Raw genomic sequence first — 27,368 nt, 5'->3', positions numbered from 1 at the left:
GGCTGGCCAGAGGACGAAGCCCCGGCCAGCAGGAGCGTCAAAGGCGCGTCATGGCTGTTTGCGCGATCCACTGGCAGGTGCAGCGTCGTCTGTGACGAAGCTATTTTAAACGCTATTGATTGATTAACAAACGCTATTGATTGATTAACAAGGCATTGCACGGGGCTACCATTTGTGTCCTAGCTGATTTGGTGGTACGTACTGCACATTCAAAATAAATTTCATCGAGGTGAAATTTGAGTGCAGTTGGCCTTGCGTGCACATGGTTGCTAGTTCCATGCAGCAACTCTGTCTTTTCTCAGTGGTGAAAGTGTTAAACTCCTGGTACCAAAGACACTTTGTGCTTTCCCCTCCATAGCCTCCTTGCTCAAAAGCAGCAGCTGTGTAGTGGTTATCAGAGCCAGGGCACACCGGGTGAAGCCTTGGAAGCGGCCATAACAGCATCGCTCAGCCACAGCCACTTTATATGCCCATATTGATCAGTGCTCCAGCCACTAACATCATCACAAAAGGCTCAGGCAGGGGTGGTGAGTGAGGTGGCACGTTTAAGATGCGCATAAAGATGAGAAGTACAAACACTGCCACAAGACAAGTGCAAAGACATCATGGCCATTTTTCGAACCAGCATTCTGCAGATTTGTGCAGGCACGTGCAGGTTAGTGCAGGCTGGAGCTAACGCTGCGATATAATGCTGAGTTTGGCTACAAGGCGGGCAGGCGTACACTTTTCTGGCACTGGTAAAAATAAAAATAAACAAGCGCTGAACTACTTGCACTGCTTCAGCACAGTTGCTAACAAAAAAAGAAAAGAAACTTGTTACGAAGGCAATAGCAGTAGCCAGCGGATTAAAATTTTAATGCCTCAGCGGCAGACCAAGGTATACAAATATCTCCATCGAGACGCAACCAGGTATGTACAGTAGACTCCCATTAAGAGAAACTCGAAGGGACCGTAAGCATTTGTTCGCATTATCAGAAATTCGTCTTAGGCGCAGGTTTTTTGCATTGTGGACGTTACAAGAGAGCAAAAATGTTGTTTGTCTTAACCATAGTGTTCATCTTAACTGAGTTCGTCTTAACGGAAGTCTGTAGTAGGGCAAGTTGGTGCATAGATGTATCGCTTACATGCCTGCATTTGTTACATCTTTCAGTCCCAGTGCCACCGTTGCACCACGCTGCATAGAAATGCAGTTTGAACCTCTGTTTATGTCATTTTCCCTATTTCCAAGCACTTCCCTATTATTCCATTAGTCAAGCACGGCAGTAACACTTTTAGCATTCTCACTCTTTTTCCTGCTCTTCCACACAAGACCAACCCACTTCATCTCAACAGGGAATATAAAAAGTATGGCACATATGATTCGGAGAGAGTGCGTGCGTGCATGTGCACGTGTGTGTGGGTGTGTGCATGAGGGGATGGTAGCCAGGCATTTCTAAGGTCTTGTGTCTATCAGAGTTCTCCCCACGGTGGGCGGCGGTGGACACACCACCCACTGCTCCTCTTCGCCGCCCATCTCTCTGGTTCACCGCCCACTGCTTAAATTAAGTTTGGTAGGCCCCACCGCTCCGACTGAGCCGTTTGAAATGCGCGCCTGAGGAACTAAAAGCGGCCACTGTGCGAGAGCAACCCCAGCGGCAGCGGGCGGCACGGCTTGCTGCCTCTGAACAAGTTGTTTTTTAAGTCGAAAAAATTGCCAGCTATGTGTGGTATTTGGTCAGCAGTATTTGACCAGAGTTGTTGAACTTTGTGATTAAAATATAAAAATTTTAAACTTAACATCTCCCCATCCCCCCTGTTCTCAGAATGTCCACCTCATAAATTTCTGAGGAGAACCCTGGTGTCTATATATACCACAACCACAGGACAGGTCAATTGAACATTTTTTAGTATAATAGAAATGCTAAAAACTTTTCTCTACATTTTTTTTGTTGTTGTTGTTGTTCTCAACCATGGCAAAACTGGTACACTGCCCCGAAAGGCTTCTAGGCTCGTACCGTGCCTGTAACTTTTTATTTAGACTGCAAAAGGGACCAAAAGTACAGCAGTCCAATCTTCTAGCAAGAATATTCACCGCAAGTGGGATTGGCATACATTTAAAACATTTTTTATTTCTGGGAGCACTATTTTTTCCAAAAAGCTTAAACTGCCACTACTAAATTCTTTCTTTTTTTAAATCATATTAAATGCTTTGATTGATTGATTGTAGGGTTTAACGCGCCGACGCAATGCAGGCGATGAGGCGCGCCGTAGTGGAGGGCTCCGGATTAATTTTGACCACCTAGGATCTTTAACGTGCGCCGAAATCTCGTACACACGGGCATTTTTGCTTTTTTCGCCTCCATCAGAAAAGCGGCCGCCGCGGCCGGGAATCGAACCCGCGACCTCGTGCTCCGCAGCGCAACGCCTTGGCCACTGAGCCACCACGGCAGGTCATATTAAATGCATTATTAAATGCATCTCTCTGTGTTATGCTTAGATGCAGCAGTGTGGCTGCTCAGACATTTCTTACTTTCTTACAACTGCGTGAACACCCTATTGAGATACATCTTTATGAATGTGGTGCAAAAATGAAATGAGGCAGTGCCATGTTGAACTTGCCCGATGGGAACAAAAATTTCACTTTCGCTGATTCCCATGAAAGTAATATATCATCTAGAATTTTTGCTACCTTGAGAAATAAGTGCTCATAATGAAATTAGTCAGCGTTAAAAAAAAGGTTTAAAGGGGGCTTTTTTTAAATGATGATTCACAAAACGAATAAGTTGCCAAAAAATAAATTTATGTATTATTTTTATTTGCTATCTACAAGCGTTGTACTTCCTAAGCATTAACTGTATCTCAAGTACAGTAGACTCACAATAATCCAAGCTCGGATAATTCAAACTTTCGATTAATTCAAACAAATTTCGAAGTTTTCATTGGCCCGCTATGTTTTCAATGTATTTTGTAGTCGCTTAATTCAAACTCCTTCATTATGTAAAATCAGTTAATTCGTACTTTTTGCTTGTCCTTCCCGGAAAATTATCTGCTGCATTTGCAGCTTCTAATAGCACATTTGCATCCTTAATCACTAACAGTCACAAATAAAGCCAATTACCTGCATACACGTGTCAAAGCAATGAACTGCTGCTGGCATCGAAAACTTTGTTTTGAACTTTCATACAAAAAGCAGTCATCCATTCGTGATTTTTTTTATATGAATACCAAATCAGTATCGTGCATGAATGTTCTATTATTAAATATAAGTGAATGTTTCATTGCAACACAAGTTGGCATGTTGCCCCGAGCCATATTTTTGAGAACTTCTGATAATTCAAACAAAATCCTGACGTCCCTTCGAGTTTGAATTATCGCGAGTCTACTGTATTTACGAAGCTGCTCCCTCCAAAGTCCTCAAAACAACCATTTTTACCAACGTTTATTACAAACATAATGTCTGGTTTTCTCAAAACCAATTTCCCTACCGTGAGGTCAACTATTGCCCACAATATCTTGGAATGTACTGATCAAGTCGCTTAATTTTTGCCGCTTTTCAAAAATACATTTGTTTTGCTAGTACAATATCTTTAGTGGCTTATTTTATTAACATATTAGCATTTGGATAACATGTTACATAACAGTTATTAACTTCAAATTCAGGTCACACACACAAAAATTAATCGCATATATTTGTGCTCAGCACGGTAAAATACACTGACAGTGAAACATCTCCAGGGCATAGGCTAAAGAATAACAGATATGACCTCAATACCAGTATCCTCCCTGTAAGTACAGCATCAGAGTGTCAATATGGGGTAGTTGCTGGCTACTGTTGTGAAACATTATTAGCGCATGAGAGACTGGATCGGAAGAAGCACACAACTATATGCAAACTAGAAGCACATCTTACCATTATTTCTAATGCATTTAAATACATGGGCGTCGGGACAAATGCATAGCAGGCACACGGATTTTTCACACAAGAAAGCAAAAATGCGGGACACAGTGTGAGAAGGCAAGCGGAGCTGGAAACAAGCAAGTTCTGTATGCTATTGCTCCACATGTCAGCATGGATAGAGCTGATGTGTTAACATGGTTACGTACTAACATGCAACCAATCAATGAGATGAATCAGCAACTGTGGTTTGCTGGCCTTTTTAAACTTAAATAATGTGCGGCTCACCTTCAGTGACTTGAATGCCGGAATCCTGTGGGCAAGTGTCGGCCAGATATTCTTGTCAAAAAATGAGTAATCCACATCCAGGTCTCCAATGTCAGGCTCCTCTTCCTAAAAAGAGAAGTTTTGCACCCACCCTTGCACTACTGCTGAAGTATACGGTACAGTGGCGGAAGCAGCATTCCGCATGTTGGAGCAGGCCTCGGGGCGCGAAAAATGCTAGCCTGGAGTAGCTACGAAAGTTCTTCGAGCAGATACCAAGGCATGTTAATGCGCCACCTAAGTAGAGCCCATCACTGATGCAAGCCAATGATGTTACAGTAAAACCTCGTTACAAGAGACACTGTTACAAGAGACACTTGGTTATAAGAGACATTTGAATGAAGGCGGTTTGGTTGGTTTTTCTATGTTCGCCATGTTAGCAACATTGCATACAAGAGACCTTGGCTACAAGAGACACGTTTTTTGGTTCCCTTGAGTGTCTCTTGTAACGAGGTTTGACTGTACTAGCAAACGCAATAGAACAATGCACTGCAGGCAACAACTAACTAGAATGACTAACCACAATATTTAGGATACATTGCTGGGCTACACGGTACATACGGCATTTAACACCAACACAGACAGACAAGGACACAAAACAGGACAATTATATGGGTAATCTACGAGCTGCAAATACAACAGCAGCAGCTATCCAAAGTGTGTACGGCTTGGAGCCAAGAAATTCACCAAATCAATCCTATATTGAGCAACACTCATTTTCATGCAAAGGGGTCATGATGACATTGAGTCCTGATGCAGAAAGCTTCAGTCACTTTCCAAGCTTTGATGTCAAAACTTCATCGTATCATTACGCTGCAATCAATAAAAACTTCAGCTGGTGATGCTAATCTTCCTGGGTCACAAGGGGCTTGTGGTGCGTTAGTGTGCCCTCCCTCTTTGAATTAAAGGGATCCTGCAACACTTACCATCGACTACTCGGAATGTATTTTGGGGTAAAGTCTATTGTCCCAGCAATCTCCTCCCGCAAGAATTATAAAAATCCGTTCACTATCACCGAAACTACGTGCGATGAAAAATCGCGCATAAATGTTCCCTCTCAACTCAACCGCAGACAACGCGACGAAAGCTGCGCGCTCTCTCCCGGAGAGGGGTGCGGCGCGCGGCGTTCTGTTCGGCGGCCTTCGATATGTCACAGGCCGGGGAGTTTCGTCCTTTTCCCCGCAACGTAGACGGGTCTATTTCCGGTCTGGTGCCACAAAAAAGCAGGCATGATGGCCTGCTCGCAAGCAAGCGCTCAGGCTGGTAGGGCGTTTTTGGAGCAATAAACGTTTGTTGTTGAGTGGGCTCGTTGAAAGTGGAATATTTAGTTCGTCACTAAAACTCCGCACGCACTCACAACAAAAGAAACACCAAAAGCATGCGGACAGGTTCAGACATAGAAGAGGCTCATACACAGCGCCGACGATGGCTGATCGTCACAGGAAATGCCAGAATTTAGCCGCGAAGTTGACCGGCGACAGCCAATAGGACAGCCAGGACAGCCATGGCCCGATTGACGTCGCAGAGGCCATGCCAGGGGTTCATAATGAGGAGAATTGAAGAGAGAGCGGTTGGTTTTTCCGCGTCTTTCACGGCGATTTGCGCGCTTACCACTTCACGTGCACGTATAATATTTGGCTCGAGTGTTCCTGGAAGTCTAATCTAAACGTCGCACAAGTTTACTTGCACTGCACGAAGAGTGTTGCAGGGTCCCTTTAAAGGGAGGGTTGCTTTACAGATGGGATCAAGTGAGTTTCTTGCCCCAAACGTTACGTGAAACACTCGTCTTGCGTGGTATTTTTTTAAAAGCATGTAGATTATTCGAATAGAACAGCTTGCCTTGTCACTTCTATGTCCTTGTCTGTTTATGCAACAATTAAATGAAGCACAATATTGTTAAGTAGAGACAAGCAAGATGTTAACCACCACCACTTCTCCTCAGCATAAAAACATTTTTTAGGTCTCAAAAATTCAGGGGGGAGGGTGTTCGGTTTTAGCCAGAAGCAGCAACTATCATGGCAAACCGTGTCGTACACTCCACTTGAGGACCAAAGTCATGATTCTGAACCAAATCAAGACAGGAGACGTGCTGCAGACTAATAACAATGGTTCTTATTATTCTTACTCAACTGGAAATTCGGTTAATTCGAAGTGTTTTGCAGTACCCGAAGACGTCGTCAGAGTCTTTCAATGCTTTCTGGTCACGAAACTCCGCCCGGAGGTTGATATAGAGACAAAATCTCTGGTTAGCGGCGCCACCCGTCGTAGGGGGGCCACAAGCCGCCGCCAGTGCTGGGCTTCTATGCGCACTACTGCCGACGTTTCGACGCGATTATGTGCGTGCTGTTCTTCCTGTTACCTTTTCTTAAACGTCTCTGAACGCATCAATGCCACCAGATAAACAAGTCGAAACGGGATCCAGCGTCGACGACGAATGAGACCTGCTTACTTTGGAACGCACGCATAGTTTGCTTGGGAGTGCGGGCCTACCTTATAAACAGCAGCGCATTTATTTAAAGTGTTCTCACACTGCGCGATAACGCATTGTGTTAATAATTACCTCATAGCCCAATTATATGCGTACTTACGATGCCTCGAAGCGGTACGTCATAGCTCGCAAGTGTTGAAAGATGATGCTCATGCTCCATGCTCCCGATGCGAGCAGCTACTGCTAGATCTGCTCGACACCGTGTTTATGTTTGCGCCTGGCCAAAGGACGATTATTTTTATGCGGTAGGTGAGCTTTCTATTGTGGTAGTGCTGAAAATAGGGGGAGGAGGGTGAACGGAATGAGACACGACTGGGTAGTACAGGAGCAATCACACTGGTTTATATCCGGCTCGCCTCTCGCGCGCTGCTACCCAAGTATTCAAATGAAGTGAATGGTCCAGCCAAAAGTTTTATTCCAGACCTTTCAATTGAGTTTACACCCAAATGCGCAGTTGTTTTGGACACGCGTTTGTGAGCGCTGATCGCTTTCTTGACGCGGTGACTTTCGATGGCGCCGTTATAGCAGCCGGCCGCATTCGCGACCGCTCCAAAAACGAGTTTCACGTCCCTAACATTTGATTGATCACTTTTTTTTACTCAATTTACACGGCACACCCGCCGCTTGACGTTTCCTTGTGTTTACTGTTTTTAGCATTATTAATTATCGGCCGACAACCCATGATTTCCTCGGGAATGGAAGTACAACAGCCTAATCTGGAAGTTCCTTTTGATGCCAGTGCTGGCTGCTCGGCCGCCTTTGCCACTACCGAGACACCAAATCATACATTTTGTTTATTTTTTGGATGCTGGGGGAGTGGGGGGGGGGTTATGATTTAGAGCATGCAATAAATCTTAAATTTCGTGCTAATGATACGCCGCTTAGACAATTCGCGCCGCCTCTTCGCTGGCCGGGAACGCAGTTTCGGCTTTGTCAGGTACGCCTGAGGCCGTCAAAAATCCTTGGAACGGCATCCGTCTGAAGCCTCGGTCTCTCTCGCTGAAGCGACACGATCACCCCGTTCACGATGTGCACGTCGGCTCTTACAACGTCGCTAGCATCAAAATGCTTTTCGCAAACCCGAAGGTTCTTGCTTTCGAAGTTGAAACCGCCAGATTCCAACCGCGGTATAGCTCTCTTCCATTTATCTCGAAGTTCGGCGCTACATGGAAAAAAAGAAAAGCGACGCCTTTTCCTTGGTGCTTTGGTATCTGGAGCTGGAGCCCGTCACACAGCACGTCTTAGGCATTGTGCATTCGAATTTTCATGCCGTCCACCTTGAACGTGGTGCACTGGCACATGAAGTTCGCGTGACGCTGATGCAGAAACTTTGGTGGAAGGAATACCGCGAGCTGCCTACACACAACGCCTCCGGGCTGCCGCCGCTGCCAGTGCGTTCGGCCGGGCGCAGCGGGGCGATGGCCCCCCTAAGACAGCTTGCGCCGCGTAGCGGCTGTTCTTGGCACCATATCAAGCTCTCCCATAGAGTGACGGTGAAGTTTCATGACCAGAACGGTATTAAGGGACTCTGACGTCGTATTAAGGGGGGACACTGGTCTTGAGGACCGAAAATTTGCCAAAAAATCAATTTTCTGTATTAATTTTATTTGCAGTCTACAGGTCCCAAAGAATGTACCTGCAAAATATCATAGCTGCATCATAAGTATTCACAAAGCTGTCGCCCTTTGAAGTCACCTAAATGAGCATTTTTGCGTATGTTTGCAAACTTCGTGCCCTGTTTTCTCAGAACCAATTTTTTTCCCACATGGTCAGCTATATTTGGGATGTACTGGTTCAATTTACATCATTTTTGCTGCATTTGAAAGCTTATGAAATGAACAATGCAATAAAGCCACAAAAGTACAAAATTTATTTTTGCTGGCACAAGATTTTATGCAGTTAGTTTTACAAAAACATTGTAAATTGATGACCTGACATTTACGAATTTTACAGCATTTGCAGAAACCATGCTAAAATTACTTCAGTGGTATAGTTGCACTCCCTGGTCCTTCTAGAGCACAAAGGGATAAAAGCTATTTGAGTATTTCATAGGTACATAATGAAACAATTGCCCGAAACGGAGTAACATATCATGTTGCACAACTCTAAACGTACACCCCATAGATGAAAACTGACACCATATTTGTGCTCAGGATGTTGAAATACACTCAATGTGTAAATCTCAAGCACATAGGTTAAAAAATAACAAAAATGTCCTCAAGACCAGTGTCCCCCCTTAACAGGAGTCGACTGTACTGTTGATGCTTTCTTATGGTTGTAAAAGCACAATGAACGCAGTCCGACAGAGTCCAGGTACCGTTTGCTCATAGGTGACAAAGCATAATCAGTGTAAAATAAAAATGAAAGCCTTGCTTCGTGCACACATACACACGCACATACAACAGGCACCATTTCTGGGCCGAGAGATGAGGAATGTAAGCAGGCTGTCAGGCAACCCATAGAACAGGTACAGCATCGGCAGAGAGCAGTGCCGGACTCACTGGAGCAGGGGACTTGCCACACACGAAGTGGCCCCCCAGGCCCTCCCGCCGGCAGTAGACGCCGTCAGGCGATACGACCAGGGGAAAGTTGAGGCCAGGGCTGTCAGGGCAGTGCGGGACGTACACGTAGCGCTTCCTGCACCAGGCAGAGAGAGAAACCAGGGTTCCAGCTGGGAGGAGCTTCACAGCAGCAAGGGTTCGGCTTTGGCAGAGTTCAGGGGAGCTAAGCCAACGTTTTCAGGCCACAAATTTCACACTACAAAGTAGGTCATCCGGGTCTTCATTTGCAACCACTTCCTTCAGGCACCTCCTGGCAGCACGGACAAGTAACTTGACCTTTTTGCGTAAAAAATGCGCACAGAGCCAAACACATAAAAGATGCACTAAAAACAAGCACATTGAATGCACTACCAGATACACCACGATATGCATTGAAGGAAACTTTGACATCCACCTCAATGCAGCTGTACGGCTTCAAAGGAAAGCTGTAAAGCTTTCTCAGAAACCTCGCGGTTGAAGAAAAATTTGTCCTGGTCCTGGATTCGAACCCGGAACCACTGCTTAACCGGAGCAGTCATTCTACCAACTGAGCTAACCAGGAGGCTAGTTATTTGCAGCACAGGAGCGAATTGAACTTTCAAACTTTCCTTCGAAGAAACTTACTCCTCTAAATCTGGTCGATTAACACCTGTCCATCACTTCGAGTTATTGATCAATTCGCTCTCGCGCTACAAACGACTAGCCTCCTGGTTAGCTCAATTGGTAGAGCGACTGCTCCGGTTAAGCGGTGGTTCCGGATTCGATGAATCCTGGACCAAGACAAATTTTTCTTCAACTGCAAGGTTTCTCAGGAAGCTGTACAGCTTTCCTTTGTAGCCGTACGGCTGAATTGAGGTGGATGTCAACTTTCCTCCGAAGAAACTTGCTCCACTTTGGGGATTCCCCCTAAATCTGGTCGATTAATATGATATGCATTTGCATCCTCTTACAAGACTTCTTTAACTGGTCAATTAGTCCTAAGCTGTTAGTCCCACTAACTCTAGAAGCTCACATCATGCCAGAAGGGCATCATGCTGTAAGGAGCTTTTCCAAAGCTTTGCAATGCCCTCTTTTAGGATTTGTTTCCCCATCATTTTTCCATATACAGGAGTTACTTCCAGTAGGAAGCTGGGATCAATATACGTTGCCTTTGCGCTGAGGCTGCTCGCTGGACTCCAATATACCTTGATTGTTTTCAGATAGCCCGGATACGCATGCATCATAATTCAGTTCAAACATTGCTGCTCTCTGTAAAAGTGTGTGGAAACTCAGTACAGGAAGCAGAATCCACTAAGCATACTTTTCAAGTTTTCGCAAAAGCTCCAAGGTTTGAGCATAATGCTGTCTGGGCACGACCGATAGCCTCATAAAATGGAGAAAGCAGGGGCTAAATAATATTTTCTTCCCTCACAATGAGGAAGGCTTGCATAAGGTGCAAATTGTCCAGTTCCTGAAAGCCATATCTGACTGGCAAAGCGCTAGCAAAGTTACATACAATGCACCTTTTGTGGCACTCAATCCAAAAAAAAAGAAAACTCAATTTCCTTATGAGGCTAACCTATAAGCTCACCCCTGGCCTCTCCATGAGAATGCCCACACCAGCACTCCTCCATCTCGGTGCCTCCCTCCGGTGCCTTCCCTCCCACCCTCGAAGCCAACAGCACTACGCACAAATACACCAACACCCTCACTTGTTGCCATCCTGAACGCCAACACTTCCCCTCCACACAACAATTACAGAAAGAAGAAACCAAATCGTCTGTAGACTCCAAACTAGGGCATACCCCGTGGAACATTACTCCCCGGACCCACACACTGTATGGTACGGAAAGGCCAACTAGGTAATACCCACACTGCCTCTCTTACCCCACCCTTCCCATGAGCAGCGAGAGTATACACTGACCAGCTCGGGCCTCCTCCACCAGCCGAGGCAGGTGAATCGTCGGCGAAGTTAGCTACCATAGTCCAAGGCTTCCTGGACTGAGGAGGCCACCCACCAAGGAGCGACTAAAGCACCTTCAGTTGCTCAATAAAGACGTTTATTCCTCCTTCCCCTTGCCCTCACAATCTACCACAGCCTATTCGAGCCTCCAATAGCAGAGGAGGGCCCACACAGAACACTAAGCCGCTGTGCTTCAGCAGAACTAATGTTTTTGCCAACATGCCGCGCAGAGAAGATACCCTACGGGAGTGGCTTTCCCCGATACCTGACCGGTGCCTAATTTCAAAAAATGATTTGTTGCTTTAAAAAAAAAAAAAAAAAAGCTTCTCTGATGAAACTACCAAAACGTGCAGATATTATGCCATACCATCGTGTATGCAATGTTACATATTTTTGCCTGAACCACCCCAGTCCTGAGTTTCTCACTGAAGTTGAGGCAGAACATCACTTCTTTTCAGCTTTGCATTTCGATTTTCCAATATATTTGCTGTACAGGTGTGAACCTTTTAACCCATTAACAAAGTGCAAAAGCAGAACTTTAGCAAATGTGTTTTCACCGGTTAGAGGAAAGAAAACATTTATGATTTATGAAAAAAAAAATGCAACCTTTACTACTTCATGTAAAAAAAATGTAAGCAAAAACATCTTTCAATTCGTTGGACTTTCTGTAGTGCCAAACATAAATGCGAGTAGATTTCAACAAAAAGCTTCTACAGGCTGGCTGGTAAGCAAAAAGAATTTTTTGTAACTACAAATCATGGCCGCTTCCCGTCTCAATTGCTGAATTCAAATGATGCACATGTGACCCACAAGTCTTTCTGGCCAAGATACTCTGGACTATCCCCAGCAATGTGAATCACTGGGAATGTCCCACCAGGGACATTTGACATGGAGCCAGCTTTCTGGCCAAGATACTCTGGACTATCCCCAGCAATGTGAATCGCTGGGGATGTCCCACCAGGGACATTTGACATGGAGCCAGCTTAGGTGGAGAAATAGATAAAATCAACTACCCCTCTGTCGAAACAATGATGGGGGAACGCGAGCTTTCCAAAATCAGGTCCAACACCAAACGAACCAACCCAGAAGCAAGCAGATCCTACTGGTGGAGAGTATGGCGCAAGACTGTGGGCTCTTTATGCAAACCCCTGTTTCTTATTAGGACAGTTTACTGCACTGCAATCGTGCTCTCTAGTGCTTTGCTGACACGGGCATCCCATGGCTTTTCCTAGCGTTCAACCATCGTCGTTGTGAGATGGACGGGTGCATTTTCAGTCCATGTCCAATTTTGCACGTCCATGCACCCCTCTCCAAATCCAAACTGCTTCGACCGTGCCAGAATAGCGTAATGGGATAGACATCGGCTTCATAATGAGAGGTACCCAGGTTCGATTCTGAACGCGGGAAGCTATTGAATTTTCCTTCGCTTCACCCACAATCCTCATCACCGTCAAAGAAAGTTCGCTTTCCTGCAGTGCGTTTTGGGTGAACTAAAGATGAGATCAGTGAAAGGATGAAAGCTTCGCTTTAATAAACAAGCAGACAAACAGACAGCATCGTCCTGAACCTCCTTGAGTCCTGGTATCCACTACTGATTCAGACTGTTGAACTGTCACCGTACCTAAGGAGCACCGACAAGTGGGCAAGTTGGTATGGAGACATAGTGACTAAAAGTGCTGAATAACGCCGGACAAAGAGAGGAACTTGTGGGAAACCCGGAGTCCCGGTGCAATCCCCATTCCCTGTCGCCCGTCGCCGAGGCGAGAAGGGAAGGTTCCCTCTCTCTCTTCAGCGGCCGCGTACCGCTCATCGCGGGGCAGGCGTGTCGCAGCGGTGGCACGGCGGACCCACCTCACGTGACCGGTTTGTCAGGAGGCCCCGGCGGCCGGTCTGGGTGCGCGGGACGAAGGAAGGGGCTTTTGGGTTGCAGTGGCCGGACACCACAGACGTGAGTACCGGAGCTCTGGATTTGCCTTCCTTTGTCTGCCCCCATTGCGCCTTTTTCCTGATCTTCGCCAGTCGGCTGGGTCAGGACAAGCGAGGAGTCGAACCACATTATTAGAGAGCCAATAAACGAGAGTTTGGCCGTTTCGTTGTGTCTTGTGTGTTCCTTGCTGCTCTCTGCTGCTACGCCGGTCGGCGGACCGTGGCGGAGTTCAGTGGAGCTAGCCTTGTGGCCGTCTCGAGTGCGATAGGTCGCCATAAGAACCCTGGTTCCCACAAACTACACAGGACAAGCGCTCGTCCTGTGTAGTTCCTCTCTTTGTCCGGCATTTTTCCGCGCTTTTAGTCACTATGTCACCGTACATAATAATGGCTTTCATTCTACAGCACTATGTAAGTTATCAATTATCCCTCACTCTCACATCCATGACGCTTTCAAGGGAAGAAACAGAACAAGACAAAGTATTCTCAGTCCAGCTTTAGAAGGTGCAAGAAGTGCAGATAATACAGGTTGTGGATTAGTTTTTTGACATCTAAGACACTGTAATGTACGTTTAATAGTTGAAGGCCTCCATCCAACTGTTCTAATATTGCTTCAGCATATCCGACATGTGTTGACAGTACAAATGTGCGAGTACCAAATGTTTTCCTGCAAATCATACATGAATAATGAATACTACCAATGGCAAACTGAACTGAACATGAATATATTTGCTCGAATGTGACTTTACACACTTGTGTTCATGGCAAAGATTGTTGCCAAACATTGTTATAAATAAATGCCAATCCCCCAATTTATTTTGAATACAGGGGGTATCTACGACTAGCTTGGGTGCCTTCAGGCAGTGAATAGAGGTGCCTGCTAGGCATGTTAGTATGACCAGGGCCCGTTTGCCTGAATGTGATAAGTGGGGTCATAAGTTCTCAACTACGATTTAAACACTCCCTAGGAAATAAGTCATTTGCCCGAAACTGAAACAAGTACGTGGATAAGTTGGCTTTTCCAGTGGCTTTTCCGGCAACCGACTCATTTGCCATGGCTGACTTCGACTTATTGCAGACGGCGGTCGCCTTCTTATTGGAAGCGGGAACTTATGCATACGGACAAACGGACCCTGGTTTGCAAGGATAGCCAAGAGGCAATTTTAGTTGCAAGTAGCATTCAACTTCAGCTACTAATGTGTACATATTTCAGCAAAGCCAACTTCTACTTCTTTATTATACTTGACAAAAAAAAAAAAAAAAAGAATCAAATACTCGGAATAGTAAAACGGTGCTGCGAATCGAATCGAATAAAACGCCCACAGCCTAGGTTTATCGCGCAGGTTAGAGTAACCACTATATAGACATCAGTGCACTCCAACATGTACTGAAGGCACCACTGTATTGCCCTCGAAGTAAAGACCAACACACGCTACACATTAAACACATGCCCCCCCATCTACTGTAAAATTCCGAGCAAGCGCCCCCCTGCAGGCAAATCAAGATCACTGGCAAAGCAGGGCGGGGGTACTATCCCGGAACGACACCGAAATTCAAGATGGCGGTGACAACGATTCCTCGCCAGAAAAAAAAAATGCAGAATGCACACGCACCTAACATTTTGCCAAAGAATGTTAGCCATCACTTTCAAATCCATCAGCTCTGAGCGAGCCCCAAAGAAAAGTTTGCAGAATTCCCCTTGAAGTCCCCTTCAGTCTCCTGGTGCCCTGGCTCCAACATCTGCCAGTCCAACATGCAGGTCGCCTTTCTCCGAGCCATCCAGTGTGTTGCTTATGCCACAGCCCCTGAAGGACCATACCACAGGATCCTCGGGTACAGCACCCCATGCCTCGACAACAAAATCGAACACATGCTGCCCCAAAAAGAAGACAAAAAAAAAAAAAAGAAATGGTGCGTGGAAATCAGGCTATCCCGATTGGATTGGACTTTATTGGAATTTAGACTGGCCGTGGCCTGCCACTGTCGCCTGGGTGTGGTAGATTTTGTGGTGTGGACACTGTGGAGCTTTCCCAGAACGGTGTGGAAATTTGAAATTAGCAGTGGATATTCGGGGGGGCCTTACACAGATGGGGCGCTTGTTCGAAATTTTATGGTAAGAGGAAGCTAACAGCACCAACCTAGGCTCAACGGGCAAGGGTCTTTCCAGCAGCCCAGTTCCGGTGCCAATGCGCAACAGCTTGGCCACTTCACCAGAATGTGGGCCAGCAGCCACCACCAGGATGGAGAAGATCACCTTGCGCGTCTCCCCATCGGGTGTCCTCACCTGCAACATGTGCGCACCAATGACTGCGATGACTGCCACAGGCGAGAATGCATGCAGTTTGGACTGGAACAACACCAGTGCTCGTGGGTTTTAGAAAAATGTAATAAACAATTACACATGCAATCAGTTTCACTGCCTAGCACACCCCTTACAGAGAAGTTGCAACTGAGAACACCTGTTTCTCAGCCGAAACTTCCAGAGCCCCCACTGTTCACAATGAGGTACTAATAATAATAAGGCAAAAGGCCAAACATCTGAACAAAAATAATCAGCATGGTGGCACAAACAAAAGCCGCAAGGTCGCAAAACAGCAATAAAGAGCTTTTCTTATCAAAAGGCATGCCAGATCCAAGCTCCCATATTTCCTCACCACTGTGGAATGGCAAACACTCGGCCGGAGAGCAAAGTATACCATATTTAAGCCTTAATGAAACAAACAGCAATTCTGTTAATTGCCAAATACCGTGAAATAAGCCGCAAGCACATTTCACCAAGCTTCATTTTGATGAGAATAGTTGTATTTATACAGTAAGAGCAAAAACATGGGATGTGACGGGGATGCTAGAGCAGTGGGCAAACTCAGCTGGTTAAAAGGAGGAAGGGTGGGGGAAAGAACATGCGGAGTTGCCTGTCAAGAGTCAGGTCTAGGCTGCAGGAGAGCCGCAGCTGCACTGTTCAGATCAGTAGGAAGGCCTATGCTGTTTAGAAAGGGCCCCAAATGTGCGGGCTCCCAACCGCCACCCCTCCAACACACATGCTTTCCCCGGGTATGATTTCTAAGCAATGAAGTTACCCAATCTGTGAACAGCAAGCAAGAAAATGCATGGTAATATTGTGCCCACAGGTTTCACAATAGTGTTCTTAAATCTTGGCACCATGTGCAGTCAAAATTGCCTCGCACAGAACTGTGAATTTGTTTAACAAGGTTTGACTGTAGTGACACAGATTTCTGGTGAAGCAGCACTATAATATGACCACAAAAAAAGGCTATCACATCTTTTCCCGCACATCCTGAGGCCGTGCACCGCCAGTGCAGAGATGATGAGTCCAACTGTGGCCGGACACTTACCAGCGCGTGATTTACGGGCCTGTACGGTTCCCCTTCCTCCTGATCAGCATCCATTCTGTGGACCGTTTGAAATTCGAAACCCACAAGTTCCGCATTAAGGTACCGTGCGCCAAGGGAGACTGACTTTCGCCTCAATGCAGTAAGAAGGGCGGATGGGTCAAACCAGCCTTCATTCTCCAGACCTGCAATAAAGCAGCAGGTAAGTACGGCAGCAGCAATGTCTGCGAAATACCCTTATCCAAGGCGGTTACTAAAGGCTCACAGTAGGTTGCGATTGAGTTCACACAGCGACTCCACAAGAAGCTCATACTAAGCGGCAGTCACAGAACACAAAAATTTCTTACAACCTAAAACAAACTGCAGGAGTTAAGTGCAACTAGCTTTGGAACATGAAAGCGTTATAAGTAATACAAAAGGCACAAAAAAAAGAAGGAAAAAGAGAAGGTACTGACTTGAACCAGTTTTGTGGTAATACTTATGCAATGGTAAAAGAACAGTGGAGAAAAGTTAGCATCTATATGTGCGTGAAACTATACAGATCAGCAAATGATTTTGAAATTGAACCAATAATGAATTTTTCCCCATCATTACTCAGGGATGATCAGGTGCGCTTTCAGTAGCCTTCACACCAAAAGTAACTGAAAACAACACACCCAAACAGCCCAACAGCACTACCGGAAATAAAAACACCCATTCACAGGCAATTCCTCTCTGATGGCATTCCCCCTTTTTTTGAGTAATTTGCATTTTGTTGCACAGCCTATACCAAGCATCAGTGCAACCCAGATAAGAGCACCGTACTTCGTCCTCCAAAGTGCCTTTTTGTCCCTCAACCACTGGAATGAAGCTGTAGTTGAACCCACTTGCAGCTGCATATTTCCTCTTTTAAGCTTTTCCTTTCCACCGACTACATGGCGTACACTTTGAACAAGGTCTTTACCATACATCAAGCTTTCTCACAATAAAAAGAGAACGAAAATGCATACACAGCTTAAAAGGGCACCAAAGGCTGAACACAAATTTCTATTCTAGCTGAAAGATCTCACCACTTAAAGCTGCTTTGCCTTTTGTTCAACAGTAAACAATTCTTTGTTTGTTTAGAAATACATAAATAAAGCTGTCCTTTCTCTCTTGTTTCCCTTCCATTTTTACACGAAGCGAAAGATGACGTCCCAGATCATGAAGCGGGACTACTTCGGGACTTACAACAAAGTCATACAATGCCTTTCCAGCAACATAGGCACTGATGCCTAGAAAAAGCAGTGGGAACTACTCCTGCGATTTCCCAGCATGGCAGTTGACAGCCGGACAGGTCATCTAGCTGACTGTGCGAGTAACCTCAGTGTTATCGCTCGCTGTCACAGACAGTCAAAGCTGCTATCACAACACTACAGCAGAGAAAGGTTGAAAGCTGGCTGACGATTCGAATAAGCACTGAATGACTGAATGGCCGATGCTACCTGCATTAGGAAAGCTGATGCAGCCTGGGCATAAAGTTTAGCAATGACTGAAGCTTGGTTGAGTTGGTGAAAGGGATTAGAGCAAAAACAGCATTAAAAAACCCACACGGTGAAAAAAAATGACAGCATTGACCGATAGACAATATCTTATTTTGACACCTCAGTAAAAACACCTCGCAAGCAAAGCTGCACAGAAACCCTGAAGCATCAACAGAACTAGCATAACCACCATTACTGCCCTACCAAGAGCTCAATTTCTCTTGCCATCAGGCTGTTTGTGCCTTTCCTGGAGTGCGTTCTTGCGCCATGTTCGATAGAGCAGTGCAGGCGGAACACCAACCACCCTTGACCGGAAACTGTGCCACAGGACATCCGTACGCTCATCCAGGTTGCTCCGCTACCGCACGACATGCAACCCGAGCATCACGCACAGCGCGAGCAAGCACGGCTACAATTCCCGCAACGCAAATACTCTGGCCACCCCCCCGTACGTTTCATGGACGCGGCCTACCACATATCCCACTTGGCCGCAGCAGTAATCGTCAACAACGGCTCAGGCGATGTTATTAGCACCGCAACAATAAAAGCTAGGAACATCGACGACGCCGAAGAAACGGCCATTGCACTGGCAATGACGTCTGCAACTGCGAAAAAAACCCTACACAAAATCACAGACTAACAACAGGCATGCAGAAACTACGACACCGGCAAAACCTCAACATCTGCCCTCCAAATATTAAAGAAGCACCAAGATTTCCTAGAACCGACTCTACTTATATGAATGCCAGGTCAAGCAGGGCTCGACGGAAATGAGCGAGCACACGCTGCGGCCCAAGAATGCACCCTCTGGGCACTGCACCAGTCAACCCATGACCCAGAGCCCAACCAGCCACAGTACAGTACACTTCTGCAACACCACCGTCTTGGCAGATGTGCCTACCCACCACCGCACCAGAAGCTCGCATGACAGGAGGCTGACCTCTCAAGGCAACTACAGACACGCATTCCGACCTCAGCTCCCAGCATATCATACACCCCACCAACATGCCCACCCCGCAATGAACATCCGGCACTGTGCCACACCACCTGGGCTTGCCAGAACACACTGGCAGCCCCCACTATTCACACCCCAACCCTCGAGCAGTGAGGCGCCGCGCTGTGCAGCTCGGACCCGGAGGATTAGAGACAGTTGGTGGACCGGGCATGCAGGACAGCAGCCGCTGCAGGAGCCCTGGACTGAGGACTTCTCCCGCTTTCGGGCGCGAGCCTACTCTATTTGAAATGAAGTTTCACCACTACCACCAGGCAGAATGAAAAACCAAGTATTTAGCCTTTCCAGAGAATGCTGTCAGCTACTTGCACTTAAAAAGGCAACAAATTAGTGTAGACCAAGCCTAAAAAATCACTTGCCCGGCCCCCTAAGGGCCCGCTAGTATACAAAGCGTGGACTTATGTGCGCTCATTACATACCATGTGATGCAAGTGCAATGCCCTCGGTGTTCAGCCATGGGAAATGCTGTCGAAGGTCATCAGGACTGAGCAGTTCCACTTTGGCCCCCAGGTCCCTTGACACCCAAGAAAGAGAGGCACAAACCCACATGCGACTAGAAAGCCGTTACAAAACTGTGCAATGTGCTCACAATGCACCCTTTCGCTTGTGGCTTCTAAAAAGCCCAACGAAAGAACAACACCTCCCACCTGCGCCCATCCTTGCAGGCATAGGGACGACTACGAGGCATTGTAGTAGACCCTACACACACTTTAAAGTCCAATTCACACAATCTCACAGTGTTCCAAACAATAGTCTATAGTCTTTTCAAAGGCAGGTGCTAGTCTTAGTTCAACAGACTCCGGAGCATGAAGCAGATTTTCTTAACTGATTTGCTCTTCCTTCGGATTTTTTTTTTCTATGCCAGAATGTAATGTTTCTGACTCTCAACCTAGCTCCTATGAAATCACTTAAAATCAGGCTTTTTGTAATGTTACTTATATCTCAGCCTTTCATACCACGCAAAACCTGTCGTGAATACCGGGTTTTTTTTTTAATGCCTTCCAATTTAACAAGATGACTTGCCCTTCACATTTAAAGTGGGCACATTTTTGCCACTTCAAGACAAAGTTTCCCCAAACATCTCGGCCTAAAGGCCGCATTCCAGGCCCTACGCTCAGAACCAGGGTGGTAAACTAATCAATAAACGATAAGAAATGACAAATAAATTCACTAAAACTAATGAAATGACTAGAATAAAATTGCAGGCAAATTTTATTCATTTTTATTTTTGTTCTTGTATGTACGTGCAGCAATTTATGACAACCTTTAGAACAGGACAGAGAACGTTACAGCTGGGTGCAAATCGGGACACCCAGACATTTTGCCATACAGAAATGGGTTACATGAAAAACAGAATTAATGAGAATGATGCAGTTAGTCTACTCATTTAACTGAATTGTGGCTGCAACATTACGCCTTCTGGCACAACGATTACCACAGAGTTAAAGCGTCCATTTGTTACACTTGAGCTGTTTAGTTCTCCAAGTATACAAACTCTCACGAGAAAATGGACAAAGTTGCCCAGGCATTATGCTGTCGGGCATGAGGACGCATACTCAATTTTTGACCGAGGCGGCCGTTTTTCTCATGGAGCCAGAAAACAAGAACTCCTGTATTCCAAGAATTAAGAGCATGTTAAAAGAAACAGGTTATCCAAACTAGTACACAGCTATCCCCCATGGCACCCCTAACAGCCCAGTGTAGCCTTGTCATTTAAAGTCAGAATTTGACAAGCCGCGGCGGTTTAGTGGCTAAGGAGATGTGCTGCTGAGCCCAAGGACATGGGTTCGATCCCGGCTGTGGAGAAAGAACTGGAGAAAGTGATGAGGTATCTTGTGGCAGCAGAGTGGTCTTGATGTGTATGCCCAACCCATATTACCTACCAACAGTTCACTCAGGTCACCGACCTGGTTTTATGTTCATACTTATATGCAAAGGACGCCCAGGGGAATGAAAAACCAGTTACACACATTCGGCACAGGCCAGGCCACTGGTTCCCAAAAAAAATTATACTAGTTGCAGTTTCTGCTGGCTAATGTCCTCCCAAGTAGATTGTTAGCCCTTCATAAATTAGGGACAAAAAATAAAATTTAGATTTCAAATAACTAACACAGCATGCTTCATTTCACCCATAAGCGCCTCGGCAAAATTTTCTCGCTGAACAGCTTGCTTCCTTGCATAGCTGTTTTACCATCAAGTTGGACACAAGTATTTGCTTAGTTAGCTTGCAACAAAGTTCCTCCTTACATTACAGATCCACTCCACATCGTAATAAACACCGCGACATTTTTTTTTGCAACTTCAATTCACTTCGAATTAACCAAGGCAGCACTTTTACCATGCTGTTTAAAAAACAAAAACAAACAAGATATTCCCCGTAAATTCAAGCACAAACAGTTGAGCAGCTTTGTCAAAAGATTTTTCTTAATTTTTATAGGAGCACTCACTGCATTATACTTTTGACCCTTGCAAATATCCAAGAACGAAATGCTCTGGCTAGTATTGTAAAGGCACTGCAGTACAATACGCAATATAAGAGTGACCGACATTACTGCATCCAAGATTACTGACTGACATCCGCTAATTTTTTGTTATTACAGGCCACCGAAGGTTTACGTGTAATCTGACCGCACGGCAGCTCAAAAATGCCTCCTGCAACCAATGCACTGATTCACCGCAAACAAGCGGTGGTCTTGGATTTGCATGAAGGCTGCACAGTTTTTCCTCTACGAAACGCATCTGAACAGAATGGAATTCTGTGCAGTTAAGGAGCCTGAAGTATAGGTATGTGAATTCTCACACTGCTGAAGCAGATCTCAATGTTTCGCGGAAATAAAGCTCATGATCGCTGTAGTCTTCACTGCGGGTCAAAATGCAAACGAGCCTTACAGAGCACAAATTTCACACAGCCATTCCCAACAGCAACAAGCCACTCACTCCTGCAGCTGAAAGTTCTTGATCATCTGGTCAGCTCCTTCCTCGGAAGCAAGGTAGAGATAGCCATGCGGTTGGAATTGTATATCAGGGGGGTCGAAATCTGCACACAAGCATTAAGCTCGCTTGAGCTAGAGCGCGTTCAACGGCTTTACCGGACGCTCTTAATACTGTTACGCCATGGCACTCACCTAAGACACTCAGGTTCTGTTTGACATTCCTGAGAAACTCGGCGCTGAACATTGACAGCTGGATGTTCTCGGTTAGCGAAAATTGCTGCCTAATTCCTCCTATCGACAAAACAGTGGACGATCTGGTATACTGCAAAAGAAAGATAAGAGTTTACTGTGTTAGCACCCATTAGAAGCCTCTGAAAAAGGCACCATACAGTCATGCTTCTCCACAGAAGTCGGTGTCAATCTATCCTCCTATCAAAAATAGTAGCACTTACTCAGTCAAACCTGTTCGAACGTGCGCTTATGACAGCTTAAACCACGATGCAGATATTGTCAGCCATGCAAAGAACTCACCGTGAGGTCACGCTCCAAAACGGCCAAGCTGAAACTTTCCGGAGCTCGTTGCTTGAGCCAGTAAGCAACAGATGACCCCATGATTCCGCCACCAACCACAAGAATATCAATCTCTTTTGGAAACAGCGGCTCCTTGACTTCAGACCCCTTCGGTTTAAAGTAACTTCGAAACTCATCGCGAAAAATGTTGAACGTTTTACGCTCAACAGAAATCTCTTCAGCTGGTGGATCGGTCGTCTTTTGACCACTAGCATTCGAACAAGCTCGGGCTACCGCCTTACATCGGCAGAAACTTTTCAAAGCGCCGCCAGCCTTATGCACTGACCTAAGTGAAATCATGATTTACAAACGTGTATCCCGAACCATACAGAAACCATACGAAATTTCTGTAGCAAAGACCCTTATGATTTCTTTAGCTGGGAAACGGACTGCCTGCGAAACTCGGCAACCGACAGCACAAACAGTCAGCCACAGAACAGGGAGGATTTTAGAGAAGCAAAGGTCTAGCTTTGCCTGTAGTGCCAGAAAAAGCGTAGTGGCGGCGTCGTGAACTACCCAGTACGCCCGCTTGATGGCGCTGTAAACACGGCTTTGTAAACATGGCGGATGCTTTTTGCACAGGCCGCTTGAGCTCCTTAATAACATGGCTGCCCTCGCACGGCGGCCGCCGGTTCGTTGCTCCACGGCCGGACTCGACTCTCCTCCTCCCGCGCGCGAAAGGGGCGTCGAGTCCGGCCGTGGCTGCTCCTGCTGGCTCCTGGCTGGCACGCTGGTCGCGTGTTTACTTGCGCCGCGCTAGTGAAGTGATGTTACGCCAGGTGACCAGATGGCCTCGACTGGCACAGACCACAGTGAGCAGCAAGTGAGAACAAATCGTTTATTGACATCCGCAAGTTTACAGAGGCCAGGACATCATTTCATTTCGATCGCTGCAATTGTACGTCCCTTTCGTGACAACATTTTTTTTTGCCATAACAACTCGTTCACTTGCGCTAAGATTTCGAACGAAGGGCACAAATGAAGTATTGACGGCGACAACGGTTTCCTTTGCACCGTCTTTCTAGCGGAGTGCATAACACTCACCTTCTGTTTGAAGAATCGAATATTCTGGCCTCGACAGCTGCCTTCCGATGCGGAATTTCCCACATTTGTCATTCCACAAGCACTCAATTCTCGTGTTTTGCCAGTCCTCTCAACAACTGATGGACGCAAAAGCACATAACAGCAATAACAGTCACGAAACCGGTGCTCCGCGCACATTGAAACGGTCGGCCGTTGCAGCGGTTTCAATTTGAATTGGCGGCTTTGTGGTTGCGAATTCAGAAACAAGGTGGTGCACCAGTCGGCTGTTCGTAAAAAGTTGCGTACATTTTTGCTCAACAGATGTTTGATGCGGAACTTGTTAATAGTATTTTTAAATAACACATTGTAAGCGAACTGTGTGGGCTCTTTGAGTCACGGAATGAATGTTTTGTATTCTATACCAAAAGTAACATTTTGCCTGCGCCGTCTGGTGGGCTTGATGGTCGAAAACAGCGCTTTAGGTTGGTCAAGGTTGGTCACGTGGGGCGTCGATTTTTACGCCGCCTATAGGGAAGACAGGGAACGTCCAAGCTTGCGAGCCCTGAGTCAGCCTCAGAACAACCGGAGCAACGTGCTCGGAACTCTTCCCCCCCCGCTCATTGCCCTTTCCACAATAATGGTAATGATGATGATGGTGACCAACGGCTTTTTTTTTTTTGGCAGCCTCTGGAACCCCGCGCGGGGCACGAGAGTTAGCCTTTTTTTTAATTCTATTTATCTCGCCAGTGGAAGTTATTTATCTACAATTGAATATTTTTGAAGCTACGGTGAAACTAGCGTGTGGGCATAGCTAGCCCACGGTGTAGCATAGCCATAGAGTTTAAAAAGAAACTCTATGGACATAGCTAGCGTCACTAAATAAAGGCTATTAGTAACTTATTTAGTGAAGCTAGGCATAAAGACAAGCTGGCTGGATATGATACGTTGGCATCCGGCTCTTATCCAGAGCGCAGAATGCACACGTCATCTTGTGGCGAGCTCTAAATGGCCCAGGCCCTTATTGTCTTCAAGCAGCCAGCTCGCTCGGACCTAAAAAAGCAACGCACTTTTGGTTACATGTAGTGAACAAGAATATTCTAGTTCTTGATCCCTCGTTTGCCGACTCACTTTTTCGTTTCCATGATGCCCACATATATCCCTCTCTGCTCTCTTGCTTCTTTGTAACGGCCTCTGATTGTTCGTTTGCCCCATTAATTTTGTATTTTATATTGTCAGCTTTCTTGTCCTCTTTGAGTGTCCGCACCTTTAACTGTAGGCGTTATAACTGAGCCCGGGCCTTTCTTGCCCATTTCTTCTCATATCCAATCTTTTAATCCTCTCCCCAAATTAATTTTACTTTGTGCTTCCCTACTTTATCAAAGGAAGCCCAGCCTACATTTCGGATCCCTGTACTAATGCATCATTCGTTCGAGCTAGTGCTAATCAGCCTACCGCCTTCTGGTTCACTTCCAGACTCGACAGGATGATATCCGGCACATTGCATCACCCCTTCCCATACTTACTGTACCCACGAAGTGCATTATCACCGCATTTCGATCGCTTCGGGTTTTACTATCGGTGTGGTTCTCCGTTGATTCCAATCGATTAATTAGCGGCGCGGTATTAGCTTCACGGTTAAACCAACAGAAATCAAGGATAATATGATCCCTGATTTAAGCTCAGGTATCATTCCTTCTTTACTACAGCTGTCGGCGTGCTTTGTTCATTGCTGTTAACGTAAACCTTTTTAACTCTTTTCGAATGCATGGATGTGAGTATACCTGCGCCCTGTAATTTGAAGTTTATTATCTTCACATATTGCCAGTACATTTATGCCAGTGCACCCGTGTTTCTCACTGGGCAACACTCAATCATCTCTCCATCAGCACCACTAGTGTGCTGCTCGTTTCCACAATAGTATGCATGACAGTAAGCGGGCTGCCTCGCCCATCTGTACACTGATGGCTCCATGGTACACTGGGTGACGCTGTCCTTCGTGCTGTTCCCTCTGCTTCAATCTTTGGAGTCCAGTTCACCCCATCGCTTGACTTTTCACTTCACATCTCCAACACATTGGCCGCGAGGGCCACCACTAGAGAGGCCGGCGCTGCGATCGTTTTGACGTCACTTGTAGGATCCCCGTTCTTACCTTGCTGCGTAGTTGGCTGGCTTGCCGCACGGAACATTTAGTTTAGGACGCGCTTTCTAAGTGTAATTTTCTGTCAGTTTTCGGCGTTTGAAGTTAATTATCACTGCGTGAAACGTAGTTTGACCTCATGGGGACTTTATACCCGTGTGAACCGGGTAGGCCGCCCGCAAACGACTTGAGAGTGGTGGTGTATGCTGACGTATGCGAACGCACCCGGTGTAAGCGTCAGCTGCGGCTCGTTTCCCCGATCAACATTGTAGGCTACGATGATCGCCGAGCTAAACTTCTAGTTTTCGCTTAATTGTCGTTCACATGAAATGGATGAAGTAGGAAATTATGAAGCGTTTACTGCTCGCAGAAACGCTGCGCACACACGTCCGCCGTGCCTGCCCGCCGGCGCTGAGGCTACTGAACAAACACTCGCGCCGAACACTCGTGCCGCTGTCGCCTATGTAATGCCCCCCCCCCCCCCCCTCTTTTCTCTCTCTCTCTCTCTCTCTCTCTCTCTCTCTCTCTCTCTCTCTCTCTCTCTCTCTCCACCCTCTCTCTCTCTTTTCTGCCTGTCTTTCTCTTTCACGCCTTTTCTATTCCACCCCTATAGTGGAATTCCACCCCAGTCTTCCACCCCTATTCCACCCCAGTCTTTTATCCCCTCTTCCCCTCCCCACCGCACTGGGTTGTATGCTGCAGGTGAGCTCCCTACTGAGCTCAATAATATCCCCAGTGCCCTTTCCTTTCTTCCAGATCACCTCTCTCTCTCTCTCTCTCTCTCTCTCTCTCTCTCTCTCTCTCTCTCTCTCTCTCTCTCTGCCCGCCGGCGGCTCGAACCAACGCAGCTCGCGGCAACACAATTGCTGCCGCTTTTTAAAACCACACTTATCGCGGAAAAGCAGTATCACATTCGCGAAAGTGGATGTTAGTGTGGTGAAAAATTGTGCTAGGTAGTGTACGTGATCCGCTGTGATTTACACCGACCACCGCGGACGTCGGTCCCGGCACCACCGGCCCGTTCACGCAAGGTGCGGGGAGCGGCCGAAGGGTTGCGATACCTGCGCGCAAAAATCGGCCGAGGCCGTGGCAGGTATCTTGATCATCGATCGCTTAAATTGCAGTCACCGCGGATACAAATTTCCACATACGAGAAAGGGGGTGACAGTGCGGTGAAAAGGTGTGTTAGTGACTGTCGTTCGTGACTGTAATGATAGCGGCAATGAAATATCTGATGCGACAAGTCTAAAGTTCCCAACATGGGACTCCGCGCATCCGAGACCGCGCGGCGAGCTAGCTGTTGGAGAAGACTATCTACTAAAACTCGCCGCGCGCAAGCGTGTTGCTTTGGGTTCCCCTAACTTCTTCGGGGCCCCCAACGCTTACTCTAAAACTCTCCATCACCTCACGACGTGTTTCGCCTCGTACACAGCCGCCTCGTCTGTGAGCAGTCGTGAGTTCTCGAACTTGATGCTAGAGAAAAGCGCAGGCTCATTGTAAGCAGACAAAAGCCCGTGTTGCATTTTTTAATTCCCATGGTGAGGTCTTCATTAAAAATAAACATGGGCACGTCTAAACCCGCTCGAAGGCGTTGAAAACTCGTGTTAATACCATTGATACATTGCGGACAATTTAAGTTGTCGCGAAAAGTAAACATATCAGCAGCGCACAGTAATAGTGATCCTTAATAAAATCAGGTCATAAATGTAGAAAAAAAAAAAAACATTGGAGGGGAAATAGGCTCCGG

General features: G+C 46.4%; 1 protein-coding gene across 1 annotated transcript in view; it reads right to left on the bottom strand.

The window, feature by feature from the left end:
* LOC144147511 (FAD-dependent oxidoreductase domain-containing protein 1-like) overlaps positions 1-22,900 on the bottom strand; it is a 29,043-nt gene extending 6,143 nt beyond the window's left edge. Inside the window, exons 1-8 of the mRNA XM_077679566.1 lie at positions 22,423-22,900; positions 22,084-22,213; positions 21,896-21,995; positions 19,378-19,472; positions 16,448-16,629; positions 15,233-15,378; positions 9,188-9,323; positions 4,163-4,267 (exon numbers count right to left, since the gene is read on the bottom strand). Coding sequence (XP_077535692.1) covers positions 4,163-4,267; positions 9,188-9,323; positions 15,233-15,378; positions 16,448-16,629; positions 19,378-19,472; positions 21,896-21,995; positions 22,084-22,213; positions 22,423-22,761 — 1,233 coding nt within the window. The 5' untranslated portion in view covers positions 22,762-22,900. The remainder of the gene's footprint in view (positions 1-4,162; positions 4,268-9,187; positions 9,324-15,232; positions 15,379-16,447; positions 16,630-19,377; positions 19,473-21,895; positions 21,996-22,083; positions 22,214-22,422) is intronic.
* Positions 22,901-27,368: the final 4,468 nt, after the last annotated feature.

The sequence above is a fragment of the Haemaphysalis longicornis genome, unplaced genomic scaffold (genome assembly GCF_048455015.1).
Source record: "Haemaphysalis longicornis isolate Haplotype H1 unplaced genomic scaffold, Haemaphysalis longicornis Haplotype H1 scaffold_1, whole genome shotgun sequence".
Classification (NCBI taxonomy): domain Eukaryota; kingdom Metazoa; phylum Arthropoda; class Arachnida; order Ixodida; family Ixodidae; genus Haemaphysalis; species Haemaphysalis longicornis.
This window is presented reverse-complemented; position numbering and strand designations above follow the sequence as displayed.